Here is a 14,234-nt window from a genome sequence, read left to right as displayed (position 1 = left end):
TAAAATACCTTTGAGTTAAACATTCTGAATTAAGGTGGACATGGTGGCATATCCTTATAATCCCCATAATTAGGAGGCTGAGACAGGAGGATCACAGGTTTGAGGACAGCCTCAGCAATTTGTTAGCCCTCTACAACTTAGTGAGACTGTTTCAAAATAAAGAATAAAAAATAGGGCTGGCATGTAGCTAGGTAGAATGCCCTGGAGGTTTAAATGCCCCTTGAGTTCAGTAACCATTACTGCAAAATAATAAGACCATAGTATGTAATTCTGTTGTTTATCATACATAGCCGCACACTACCACCACTTTCCCCCAAAGTACTAAGTACTACTTGGCCTCAGCAGTATTCCTTATTCACTAATTTTTTTTTTTTTTTTTGCAAGGAAAGAAATTCTTTGTATGGAATAGTTTTTTTAATTGACTTATTTTTTTTGCCATTTATTCTAGTAAATTTAAGAGTATTAGAGTGTAATTCAAGCAGGAGAACTAAACCCGGTATTCTACATGAGGTGAGAGACAAGGGAAATTTTAATTTGGCTCTAAATTCGTTTGTTAATTTTTACCCCAGTGTTTCTCTCCTTTCTCTTTGCAGTCTTGAACTCCTAGATCTTTTGTGTGCGCACACTGCGTCAGATAGAAGCCTGCTTAATATTAGTTGTGTGAACTTCCTCCTGGGCCTCTGAACACTCTTGAGTAATTTTTTGTTTCTTTCATGTTATATTCCTTCTTTCATATTTTTCATGTTGCCTGCATTTGCTCTTCCCACATTATCTGCTCTAGCAAAGTTAAAACACGTGCCGTTGGAGGAGAGTGGAAATAGTTTGTAGCCACGCTCAGGTTGTTAGCAGCTCCTCTTCCTCCTGCTAAAAAGAGACGAGGCGTTGCGATTCTGTTTGCTCCAAATGCTAGTCGGTGCGGCTGAGCCAGCGCTGCGGCGGTTCTTTGTGTTGTGCGGATGAGGAGACTGAAGACGTTACATAAATCGCCGAGCCACTGGGGCAGTGCCACAGTCACAGGAACTTGAAGCAGGAAGAATTGACTTTGAGGAAGCTCAGTGCATCTGTGCACGGTGGTTCTTCTCAGTCACCAAACTAATGAAGCCGTGGGCTAAAATTCAGCTTTTCTCCCTCGCGACGTAGTATTTTTTCATGGCATACTCCTTCCAACACGAAAGCTGTGTCTTGTGGAAGAGCTGCAGTGTCTTTCCTCGGGGTATTTGAGTTTGGGTGGAGATGGAAGGCCAGCACGTGACCCGGCTCCAGTGGCCACATAGGTAAAACGCAGTCATGCTGGTGTTTTGAGTTGCTTTGATTAAAAAATTAGGCTAAAGGTAAAATTGCCATTCAGAAAGACCTTTCTAATATTCTTTCTCTGCTTCCTCTTTTTACTATTTTTGCAAAAGCATTCAAAAAAACTGAAAAAATACAGGAGAATTTAAGAAAAACTTCAACTTTACATGTATAACAAAGTTTTGAATAATTGAGTTCAGAAAATAAATCTTAAAATTAATGGCTGTTTTCTTTTTTACCTCTGTTGAAATTTTTTATGAAATATTTTTTTCTTAACAAGCTGAACCTCCTAATTTATTGACTTATTCCACACTTTCAGTACTTTAGAGCTATTCTATATATTAGTTAATTTTCATTGGTTAATAGTCCCAAATATAGGGATAGTTCATTGGACTAAATATATTGATTACAGGAAATATCTTAGATGTTTGTATTTTTACTCAATCTCAGTTTAAAGGCTGTTGCTTTAAAAAATTTCTCAGTTGTTTAGTGAACTGTGATTTACTATTTGCAGAATCTTTTAAAAATAAGAGAACATACCTTGCATCTTTTTAACAGTATTATGTGGAAAACCTGATACCAAAACTGGAAGAAGGAGGGAAAAAAAAAAACAGGACTAGAAATGTGGGCCCTAAGGAGGATTTGTTTTGTTTTGTTTGTTTTGTTTTGCTTTTGGTGGTCCTGATAGAACCTAGAGGCGCTCTACCTTTGAGCTACACCCCCAGCCACCACCACCCCCTTTTTTTTATTTTTTATTTTTTGCAGTTCTGTGGATGAAACCCAGGGGCAGTTCTACCTCCAAGTTATACCCCTAGGCCTATTTTCTATTCTTTATTTTGAAACAGAGTCTCACTGAGTCGTAAAGGGCCCCACTACTTAGCTGAGGTCATGAGCCTCCCAAATGCTGCCATTACTACCATGCTAGCATGCACCACCTCTCCTGGCTCCTAAGGAGGCTTTCTTTTCTTTTTTCTTTTTTTTTTTTTTTTCTTCATTTTTGCTGTACTGGGGATGGAAGCTAGGGCCATTCCACCTCCCAACCCTATTTTATTTTATTTTATTTTATTTTATTTTATTTTATTTTATTTTTAGGTACTGGGGCATTCTACTTCCAAGTTGCACCCCTAGCCCTATTTTTTATTTGTTATTTTGAAATCGGGTCTACTGAGTTGCAAAGGGCATAAGTAGCTGGAGCTGTCTGCAAACCCTTTCTCAGCCTCTCAGCCTCCCAAATGCTGCCATTACAATCATGGGCCACCACACCCACCTGGCCCTAAGGAGGATTTTTGAGAAATATATACTAAGTAATTGTGCTGGGGATTGAACCCAGGGCCTTACAAACGCTAGTTGTCTACCCTAGAGAGGACTTTTACTTTTTTATTTTTTTATTTTTATTTATTCGTTTGTTTGTTTGTGGTGGTACTGGGGTTCCTGGAAATCCTTCTACCTCTGGGCTACACTCCCAGACCTAGCACCCCAGCCAAAGAGGACTTTTAAATTGAGAATATTCTTAAGTTTGATTCTCAGTAAAGTGTGAAAGGAAAATCTGAAGTAACGTTGTAACATTGCCCATCAGAAAGTAGACATTTTCAATAACAGTGTAAATTGATGTTGCAGTCTGCTTTTTAAGTAGCAAGGAAACTTGTCTTCTTCCTCTGATTCCAGTGTTAAACTGACAGGTTTGATATAATTTCACAATTATAAAATACAATCTCTCCAGCCCTGGATTATTGTGTACATTTGTCTTTAAAATCTCATAATTGAGTGTTGGGTTTCAAGACAGTTTTCATACTTGAAAAAAGCCACTACCTTCTAAAGGGGTTTCCTAAAGAGTGAAGGAAATAAGTGAAAACTTTCAAAGACCTTACTGTTAATACATTGACAGAAAGATAGTCATAAAAGTAAAAAACGCCTTCGTTGTTCTGCTTAAGATGCCCTACTGAAAGATAGGTATTGCGAAGACAGAGGAGCTCCGAGGAAGAGGGCACTGGCGAAGCGGCCTGTTCTACGGAGGTGCATACATGTTCGCTTCTGTTTTGTCTGAGACAGAAATGAAGAGATTGGCGTTTGGTGGTTTGTGGCGAGAGCCTCTGCTGGCTGCACCGCCGTCTGCATGGGCAGTCCGTCTGCATGGGCAGTCCGCGGTCGTTTCTCTGGCAGCGATCTTGTTCATCGGGATTGCGTCATTTCTGGGAGGGTGGCCAAGGTCCACAGCCTCAGTACAAAGACTGTCTGAGACATTCGAGGCCTGTCCTCTCTGAGGCGGCGCTCCCCTTCCTGCCAGTCCTCTCCGCGGGATTACTGAAGCCGGCTTGTTCTAAATTTCTTTCACTGGATTGGCTGTTCACTGGACTCTTGTCTCCCGGCTGCTTCCGGTTCACCTGTCTGATGCAACTTCTTCTTCTGAAATCTCAGTTGGAATTTTTCTTAGGACACTTTATGCCTTTTAGAGTGACCAGACAGATCATATGGGTCTTGAGCTTTCAGCAAATCATATAGAGAAGAAACTCAGAATGACCGATAGATTACTGGCCGTTTCTGAACACAGTTAAAAAGGCAGGGTAATTATCAGCCATTTCTGGCATGTTCTACTTAGTATACTTTTCCCCCTAAAGACTGCACAAAAGAGTATTCAGTTCTGCTTATGAAATCCAGAACTTGTAGTATTCCTGTGGTTTCTCGTGGTTTATTACTTGATAAAAATTGAAATTCTTTCAATTTCAATTTGAAATTGTGCGTTCATTTCCTCTTAAGTATACTTTCATACTTAATTTCTTCCTTCTTTCTTTTCTCTTATTTGTTGTTGCTAAAGGAGTCTTTCTTAGGTTTAGTTTATTTCTTTTACCTTCATACTTAATTGTCTTTATAATAATTCTGAGTATGCTCTTTAAGGTTTTTTTGTTTTTTGTTTTGTTTTTGTTTTGTGGTACTGAGGGTGGAAACCAGAGGCTTTCTACTTCCAGGCTACACTCCCAGACCCATTTTATACTTTATTTGGAAACAGGGTGTCACTGAGTTGCTGAGAGCCTCACTAAGTAGCCGAGGCTGGCTTGGAGCCTGCGCCATCCTCCTGTCTCAGCCTCCCAAGTGCGGGATTACAAGTGTGCGCCACCACGCCCTGCTTCTTTAAGATTTTTTAAAGGATAGTTTGTTTTCCGGTTTTTTAAAAATTCAGAAATTTATAAAACATCAACGTAAATGTCTTCTAGTGCTTCATAGTGGAATCTCATGAACAGTTGACTTTATGATAAAGTAACCTTTCAAGTTGGTTTTTTTGTTTGTTTGTTTGTTTTTTGGTTTTGGTGGTCCTGGAGGTGGAACCCAGAGGCTTTCTACCTCCGGGCTACACTCCCAGACCCATTTTATACTTTATTCGGAAACAGGGTCTCACTAAGCAGCTGAGGCTGGCTTCGAGCCTGCGCCATCCTCCTGTCTCCGCCTCCCAAGCGCGGGGATGACAAGCGTGCGCCACCACGCCCGGCTACCTTTCAAGTATTATCAACTCATTCTGGCTGATAGTAAACTTGACGTTTTTGGAGAAAACACTGAAAATAGAAGGAGTACTGATCATCCCCCCCCCCAAAAAAAAAAAAGGAAAAAACTGGGTCATGTATTCTTTTAATTTCATTTTGGAAGTAAGAAATGCATTCAAGCTCCATTTTTTCATCTTTCTTTCTTTTTTTTTTTTTCTTTTCCTTTTTGCAGTACTGAGGATGGAACCCAGGGGCATTCCACCTCTGAGCGACATCCCAGCCCTTTTTGTTTTATTCTTTATTTTGAAAAGGGTCTCACTGAGTTGCAGAGGGCCTCACTGAGTAGCCGAGGCTGTCCGCAAATCGCAATCCTCCTGTCTCAGCCTCCCGAATGCTGGGGTCACAAGCGAGCGCCACCCCGCCCGGCTTTCATTCATGTGTTCATTATGGAGGTGGCCACAAATAGCCCGTTTCGTCGCTCTTTTCCATGAAATAGATTGGATGGAATGAAGAAGAAGAGAGGAATAATTTAAGCCAAGCAAAGTGGCGCACGCGTGTCATCCCAGCATCGGGAGGCTGAGGCAGGAGGTTCGCGGTTCAAGGACAGCCTCAGCCACTTAGTGAGGCCCTCCGCAACTCAGTGAGACTGTTTGCAAATACAGAATAAAAATAGGCCTGGGGCTGTAGCTCAGAGGTAGAAAGGCCCCTGGGTTCTTTCCCCTAGTACCACCAAAAAGAAGAAGATGAAGAAGAAAGAGAGCAGGAATGTAGACTTAAACATCAAACCTGGTGGCAGATGTCATGTGCATGCCTCTAATCCCAGTGCTTGGGAAGCTAAGACAGAAAGACCACAGGATGGAGGCCAACCTGGACAATTTAGCCAGACCCTGTTTCCAAAGTAAAAAATAAAGTTTAGCTGGGGGTAAGGCTCAGAGGTAAGAATGTCACCGGGTTCAATCAATCCCCTACACACACAAACACACAAGTTACAGCTGTCTGTGGGCCTTTGTTTACCTGGAGAGTAAATTTGATATTTGATTAAAGAAAAGCTTCAGAGTTTGGAATGGTTCGCTGAAGAAGAACCTAAAGAGAAGTCAGAGGAAGGAAAAGAGAACAGGAGAGGATTCTAATTGGAAGGAAAGAAAAGGATTAGCCAATGACATAACTCCTTCTTAAATAAAGATGCTTTTCTTCCCTGCCCTTTATTTAGTTTCTGGTTTTACAGGAAAATGGGTTATAAAAATATAGATTGGGTGGGCAGGCGTGGTGGCGCACGCTTGTAATCCCAGCGCTTGGAAAGCAGAGACAGGAGGATCGCACAGGTTCGAAGCCAGCCTCAGCTATTGAGTGAGGCTCTCAGCAACTTAGTGAGACCCAGTTTCTAAATAAAGTATAAAATAGGTCTGGGAGTATAGCCCGGAGGTAGAAAGCCCCTGGGTTCCACCCCCAGTCCCACTAAAAAATAAATATATATATGGTAGTAAGACAATATAGTATACAGAAATGAAAAAACGTGTGTGTAATTCCATTCTGTGCATTTATTCCTATACTAATTTGTGTCTCAACTTTTTCTAGGTCTTCAGAGCTACTGGCAGATAATTTGGGGGGACTTCATATTCAGAGGTCTATATAAAGGTGACTGACCCAAGTTGTTTGTTTTATTTGGGGGATCTTATTGAATGCTGAAATCACGTGACAGTAATGGTGGTCACAATTTTGTTCAGCAAATATTTTTTGGACCCTCTTTATATGTCAGGCAAGGATTGGGGCTTTGGAAAAACAGCAAAATGTAAAACACAGATATCCCCATAGAATTTATGTTTTAGTAGTAAGAGAGAAAAAAAAAAGTGTATCTTGAAATGATTCCACCTAGAGACAGTTAGTTCTCTGTCTCTTAATTCTTACCACTCTGTCTGGGACGCATCTTTAAACTGTGATCAAGTTAATGGCTGCAGTGACTACTGAGCTTGATGACCTACAGTAGGAGTCTGTTGTCTTCATGTATATAAACTCTAGAGTATTGTCACATATAGATTATGTTACAGATTCTTAACATTTTAGTAAGTATTTCACACAAATGTTACTTAGAGAAGGAAGCATTCTCAGGCTTATATATGAGAAATTGGTGGTGCTTTCAGAATTTTTATTAAGAAACCTTCTATTATGACCGAGTGCTGTAGTGCATGCCCATATAGTCCCTGCACCTGAGGCTGAGACAGGAGGATCCCGGTTCAAGCCAGCAGCAAGATCCTGTTTCAAAATAAAAGAAAATTAGGGCTGGGAATGTGGCTCCAAAGGTGAATGTCCATGGATTCAATCCCAAGTAGCATAAAAAAAGAAAGCCTGTTGCCTTTATCAGAAGAGCCATTGAGAACTAGGCAAAAGGAAAATGGAAGCGTTCATTAATGAAATTCAGTCAACTACTTTCCTTAACTACCTACTATCCAAAATAGCTGTGTTGCAATTTTCCTAGGGAATATAGAAATCATTCGCTAATTCCTATGGGAAATATTAGCTGAAGTCACTTTTATATCTTTTCTTTTTAGAATATCTTTTTTAAAATGTCAGGGAAAAAATGTCAAATTATGAGCTTAAGTTTATAAATTGTCCTACATTTTTTATGGATATATAACAGTAATGGCCGTAACAGGGTTCTGATGGTGTTCAGTGATTTTTTTTTTTTAAATACATAATTCACATTCCTTTCACTGGTCAAGGAAAAGGATCATAACTGACTTTGTTTTAGGTGGTTAGGCAAATTCTGAACTATTTTTTAATCCAAATTAGAGTTGTAACCAACAGACCTCAATAATTAACTCACCCTTGGAGCTTATTTGATAGTGATCCCCTCCCCCCCAAATTCTGTGTATGGAACCCAAGGACATTCTACCTCCGAGCTACATCCCCAGCCCTATTTTTTTCTTCTTTATTTTGAAACAGCCTCACTGAGTTGCAGAGGGCCTCACTAAGTAGCCGGGGCTGGCCGGGAACCTGCAGTCCTCCTGTCTCAGCCTCTCAAGTGCTCGAATGACAAGTGTGCACTACTGCGCCCGGCTTAGTGATCTCTGTTTTAGCATTCACAGATTTTAATTTCAGTTTCCCAATGGCTTGGAAGCTGTACTACCAAAATCTGTTTGAATATATTGCTAGAAAAAGGAAACATTTATCATAAGATGGGCTGGAAGTCAGATGAACCTGTAACTTCTCATTTATAAACTCTTAAGGAAGCCATATATAGGAAAAATCGATCTTCGTATTTTAATCCTCAGTTAATAGTGCATCGCCTCCAGTTGGATAGGAGCAGGTGTATCGCCACATTTGGAGAGTTCTGGGCCAAAGCCTAGGCACCAGGGACAATGTACTTTATAGCTATTCTAGCATTCTAAAACTCATGGCTCAAAAGTAGTATCATAATGTCTTTTTAAAAATCTTTGCCTTAGCCGGGCGTGGTGGCGCACGCTTGTCATCCCTGCGCTTGGGAGGCGGAGACAGGAGGATCGCGCAGGTGCGGCTTAGGAGACCCTGTTTAGAAATAAAACCTATAAAATAGGTCTGGGAGTGTAGCCCGGAGGTAGAAGGGCTCCAGGAACCCCAGTACCACCAAAAAAAAAAAAAAAGTCTTTGCCTTATTTACCGTACACAATTAGTTTTGTTATCCATATTAATCAGTTTTATCTATCAAAATAAAATTCAGACATTTTAGATGAACTACTGCTTAAAAATCTGTGTTGCCGGGCATAGTGGCATACATCTGTAATCCCAGTACTAGGGAAGCTGAGACGAGAGATCACGGGTTTGAGGACAGTCTCCACAAATAATGAGACTCTCTTCAACCTAGTTGAGTCCCTGATTCAAAATAAAGATAAAACAAGGCTGGAGGTGTAGCTCAGAAGTAATATGCCCCTGGATTCAGTCCCCAGTTACACACACACACACACACACACACACACACACACACACACGTTAACTGTAGGGTTGATTCAGTCAGTATTACTTTTAATTTCATTTAATTTTGGGGGGTGTTAATAATTGACTTTTCTACCTTTTTTTTTTTATCATGAATCAGTATATCAGTGATGACTGCCAAACTCTTTGTTAACCTGGGTCTTCTACATTCACATTGACTTGACTTCCCTCCGATAAACTGCATCTCGTTCCATCCTTTTAATGGTTTCATACATATAAAGCCTTTAATGTAGAAATTGTACAAACTGCCTTTTCCGTTTGTGCCATACCTCCAAACGTCTGTCTGCTGTTGCTTTCTTGCTCTTTGGTAGTCTGAGTCTCTCTCCTCAGATCCCACTGCGTTACGGTCCCCCAGTCCGCATCACTGTTCCATACAAATCCTCTAGTCTTTATCATGGCACTGTATTCTTTGTGGTTTCATTTTTTTATATTGTCTTCTATATATAGGGAGACACACACTTTTTTAGAACAGTTTTAAGTTCACAGTGAAATTGAGCAGAAGGTAGAGATTCCCATATATCCTCTGCTCCCACACATGCAGTGCCTCCCCGTGGTTTATGTTTTTATTCATATCCAGCAGTATAAGTTACCTTCCAAATACAGTTCTTAAGATACTTGCATCTTTCCCCCAAAATATAGTTAGAATAAAATGGTTTAGAAGGAAGAAAGTACTCTCTGACAGAAGAAGGCAACAAGAATGTCGTTCTCCTCAATTAAACATAAAAAGTTGATCTTTTCTGTCAGATTATTGAGTCTCAAAATACTGACCTCTGGAAAAACTACTTACTTGTGGCCTTGAAAGAAAGTTTAAATGAAGACTGGAAATTTTATTTAGAGCCAGACATGGTGGTGCACACTTGTGATCCTAGTACTTGGGAGGCTTAGACAGGGCGGCCTTAGCAAAACTTAGTGAGACCCTGTTTCAAAATAAAATAGGGCCGGGGGTGTAGCTTGGGTAGAACACCTCTAGCTTTAATCCCACCACATAAACCAAAAATTAATTTCATCTAGCGTATTTCAAATAACCATTTTAGTAGGCTGTAGACTGCTAGGTTTTATATAATAGGCAGTTGTAGTGGGGGAAATGTGCTTATTAACAAGCTGGACCGACTATTGCTTTCCTTTAGACTGAAAAGAAAATTAAGATAGAAATTAAGCACAATTTTTAGGCACCTTATTTTGTGGAACGTTAATGAAGTCCAGTACATAGCAAAACATGGGATTGTGATTATCCTTTAGAAGCATACTTAGTCACACTTAGGATAAATTTCAAGAACTATGTGGTGACTAGCTATTTCTCCCCGTGGCAGGACTCCTCATGTCCACAACATGTTGGATGAGGCTCTGCAGCTCACCCCCACTCTCAGAGTGGTCAGTCTCCATTAATTGGATCCCGTGATTCCCACTCTGCCGTGCTGGACGTCATGAGCATTGCAATCCCTCTGGGAGTCACCACACCAGATACATCCTACTCAGATATGGCTGCTGGATCCGAGTAAGTGCTACTTCCTAGATAGTAGGTACATTACCACCTTGTGTGGAGACAGTCTCTTACGGGTAGTTAATAAGAGATACGTAGTATTTTCTTAACCAACCTCTAATCCCACTATAAATGACAACTAGACCTTGCCCTCTTCTCCCCTAGAAGCTGGAGGAAAAAGGAATGAGAAGGGGAGGAATGGAACTTTTAGGGAGGTATTTCTGGGCAAATAATTAACTGAATCAAAATTGCAAAGTACTGATTACATTTTCCTTTCTTTTGGTGGGTGGGGCAGATTTAAAGTAGGTGTCCAACCTGCTTCTATAGAGCTAATTATCATTCTGATGGAGGGAGATAAGGAGGTGTTCTTTCCACCTGATTTTCTCTGAAGGCCTCTTCCTAAGTACTTCCCATGGATCTAGAATAAAGGGGCTGAAACTTGATATGGGCAGGATGCTTAGACCACCACGCAATTGGGGTAGAAAATATGGACAGCAATATCTGTTTCTTTTTTTTTTTAATAATATTCATTGCCTAGAAAGAGGACCTTCAAAATCAGTGGTACCAACTTTTTTTTCAGCTAAGAGCAGCTTTAGGAATTCAGAGTTTGTCGAAAAGCCCAACCCCTAAAATAGACTCAGTTCTTGAAGAATTTAAATGCCAAATGACAATGAAGGTAGGCCTTCATTATACAACTTTATATATTATTCAGTTTAAAATTTTTAGCCTTTGTATCCCTTCTCTTTTAAGTTGTCCAAGATTCCCCCTGCTCACAGCTTCCCCTCTTGTCCTTTTACCTCCCTTGTACCCAATCTTCCTTGCTTACAGAAAGGAAGTGGAAGCCCCCTACCTCTCAAGACGAAGTGGCACTACACCAGGATGTGAAAGTCCAGCGAAAGAGACCCAAGGGGCCTAGGGGGCAGCACACCCCCAGAAGCCAAGTCTATTCCAGGCAGTACCAGGGATTAGGGTCTGGGCTGGAAAAATCCTGGTGTTTTGAATATGTTCAGGTCCAGTTCAGACTCTTGATCCCACAGCCACTTCTTGAGTGAGGTGGGTGTTGCTCTAATTCCCCTGTTTCTCTTGCCATTTTCACAGTCCCTGGGGATTCTACCCCTTCGGCAAAGCAAAGCAGTTGTACCAGAATTCTGGGTGGAACGGCATCCCTTATTAATAGCGGGTTGTTGGTTTTTCCTTAAAACTGAGGATATTATTTAAAAAGCATGTGTGTTTCTTCACAAAGCCACATATTGCTAGTTTACTGAGTTCCTTAAAGCTACCCTGAGAAGTAGTATCTAATATTCTGGGTAGTCGAATTGAAAGCAGCTTTTAAGCTTGTTTCCATTCAAAAGGATGAAGGAGGGTGGGGGATGGGAAAGGACGGGTTGTGTTTCTTTAAAGCTTTTTTTCTTGTTCTCTCCGTGTCTATCTGTCTCCCCCTCTCTCCTCTCCTCCCTCCCTCCCTCTCTCTCTCTCTCTCTTTCTCTCTCTCTCTCCATTTTTTGCATGCCAAAGAGATTTAGTTATTCCATTGGTGGAGATTTCCATTTGTATAACTTGCCCCAAATAAAGTACTTAAAAATCTTCCTACATGAGTAGATGGCCCAGATGTGCAGTATTGGTAGATTTTTATAAAGCTGGCAACTAGCCTGCAACAATATAAAAGCTGAAATAGTGGCAGAAGCAGCATTAACATTTGTGAGAAAATGCAACAAAGAGTTTAAAGCAGTAAGTTTGGGGTTAGATAATAAAAAGACCCTGAGTGTTCGCACAACTGGTATTTTCCCCAGTAAATGTTGCTGGGGAGTCCAGGAGCGACTGCAGACATGAAAGTGCTTCTGGCCTACAGAGTTGACTGCCGTGTCACATACCTGAGGACTTTCTGAACATTTTCATCCCAGAATCTCGAGACAGATTTCTGATACTGTGGTCACAGCTGACTTCACAGTTACTTGTTCCTTAGTTCTACAAAGGGGAAGAATGTCGATGATTAGCATATGTGCTGTTCTGTTCAATTATAATGATCTATGTCAGTGCTTTATCACACCTGTTCCACTGTCTTAAGCACTCTAAGATTAAACCTGGCGTTAAAGCAAGTAAACGGCCTAGACCTCGCCTCATGGGATTTTAAATGTGATGGCGGGAATATGCTTTTTTTTTTTTTTTTTTTTTTTTTAGTGTATTTGCAAGAAAACTTGTAGATGTAACCCAAAAAGCAAGCGTTTTCCTGAATTTCCAACTCTTTCCTAACAGAATTTCCCTTTCCAAGAGTTGGCATTATAGCGGCCGGCTCCTTGTACTTAGAACACCATTAATGGAAGCATGTCTCTTGTGGGGATGATTTCTGAGCATTTATGCCCAACTGTCACAGTAGTTCAATCAGAGGGAGGTAAAAAAGGCTGTAGTTGTTTTGGCATAAAGTGATTGTCTAATAAAGAGATGAAATCCTATTACCCCAAACTTTAATCCGTATTTTAAAACACAGTTAAGAACTAATGTCTGTCAGAGAATATTCTAGGCAGTTTTATAATTGCCAGTCAGCACCTAACTCTGTATGTAAGCATTCAGTAACCAATACAGAAATTGTCAAGTTTCCTCATCAAATGATAGTTAAATTTTAGATTTGACATGCATAGCAATATATTAAATGCTATGCTTGAATAGAAAGTATTGTGCAATAAGATGGCCTTTTAACCTCCACAATATACATTTTATTTTTATTCCCTAGACTTGCACATGAAGTGCACATGTTCATATTTACCCAGTTTGGAGATGGGTAAGATATAACCAACATAGCCCCAGCTCCATGGCCATCTTTTATTTCATGCAGCTTTCCTTTATCCCATCCCCCAAAAAATCCATTTCTAATAAACAACTGTCATGTTTCACTCCATGTGTTAATGGTACAAAATCTCTCTAAAATATGTACAACTCTTTGGAATATTTGTCTAATAATGTATCCGGTAAATTAACTGTATAAATCCATTACTTTCTTTTAACTGTCCATCATAGAGACTAAATTCTACTTTGATTTTATTAATGCTTGTCTGCCTTTGGTTTCATGTAGGAAACCCCTATACTCAGCTGACTGTCTCTCAGTGAGCCATATTCAGACCATCTTTTCTCAAGAATACTGACGTGCATTCTTGATGACCCCCCCCCAGTTCCCATTTGCAGACACTGTCAAGTAATAAAATGCATGCACTTCACTAACAGAGAATACTTTCCTGTGTCTAAAGTTCTTCTTCATCTAGAAATTACCTTTGCTGTTATTAAATAAGATCCCTTCTCACAGTTTTGGAGCATAAAACTGGGTGAGTTGGATACATATCTCAGAATTTTCTTTTATCCCTCACTTCTCAGCTAGTGTGCCACGTTGAGCTGCAGACTTTTTTCCTGCAGAGCACCATATATTCTGTACCTTTAAGCAGGAAAAAAAAATGTCTGTTATTTGAAGCAAACAGTATGCATTATTTGATTCTTTTAAAGTCCCGTTGATCTTTAAGGCTGAGTAATGCTAGTCCCTGGAGTTTCTAACTTGTGAATTTCTGTTCTAATTAATAATAAATTACAAATAATCCATTTTCAGTTCTGTCAGGTATTATAGTTGTAACCTTAATTACTCCTCAAAATTCCCCAAAACCTAACCAGGTAACAATTAAAATTGAAGTTCTTTATTCCAAAAGTTGGCATTTTATCCTTGGCCACCTGTGCTTTTTTATTATCAGGTGGAGGCTTATATTAAATTTCTGAGTTTGAGTACATTTTCAATTCTTTTATAATATATAAGTCATGTTTGAATAGTTTGTTTTTCACTCCTTGAAAATGCAAAAAGTTCCTAAAGCAAGCTTCTCTCTGAGCTTGGTTAATAAAAAGATCTTAAATAATTTTCCCCAAATGTAGAATGTTAGTCCCGGTTTCCAAGCAAGACAGTCGAAAGGATACAGGCCATAGAGTCGTCGCTGGTTTAGATCCTGGCTCTGTCCGCGCATAAACTCGGGGAAGCCGTGGAATCTCACCATCTC

At 40.1% G+C, this 14,234-nt stretch overlaps 2 protein-coding genes across 3 annotated transcripts in view; both read left to right on the top strand.

The window, feature by feature from the left end:
* LOC308278394 (CCA tRNA nucleotidyltransferase 1, mitochondrial-like) overlaps window positions 1-14,234 on the top strand; it is a gene marked incomplete at both ends in the record, with an annotated part of 995,237 nt that overhangs the window by 304,305 nt on the left and 676,698 nt on the right.
* The window catches only part of SETD5 (SET domain containing 5), a gene marked incomplete at both ends in the record, with an annotated part of 53,412 nt that continues 49,331 nt past the window's right edge, over window positions 10,154-14,234 (top strand). For both annotated transcript variants that reach the window (XM_080718045.1, XM_080718044.1), the window contains one exon: window positions 10,154-10,224. In XM_080718045.1, the coding sequence (XP_080574171.1) occupies window positions 10,154-10,224 (71 nt within the window). The remainder of the gene's footprint in view (window positions 10,225-14,234) is intronic.

This window comes from Muscardinus avellanarius, assembly GCF_963383645.1.
Source record: "Muscardinus avellanarius genome assembly, chromosome: 22".
Taxonomy (NCBI): domain Eukaryota; kingdom Metazoa; phylum Chordata; class Mammalia; order Rodentia; family Gliridae; genus Muscardinus; species Muscardinus avellanarius.
The sequence above is the reverse complement of the archived record's forward strand: the minus strand, read 5'-3'. Positions and strand labels throughout refer to the sequence as shown.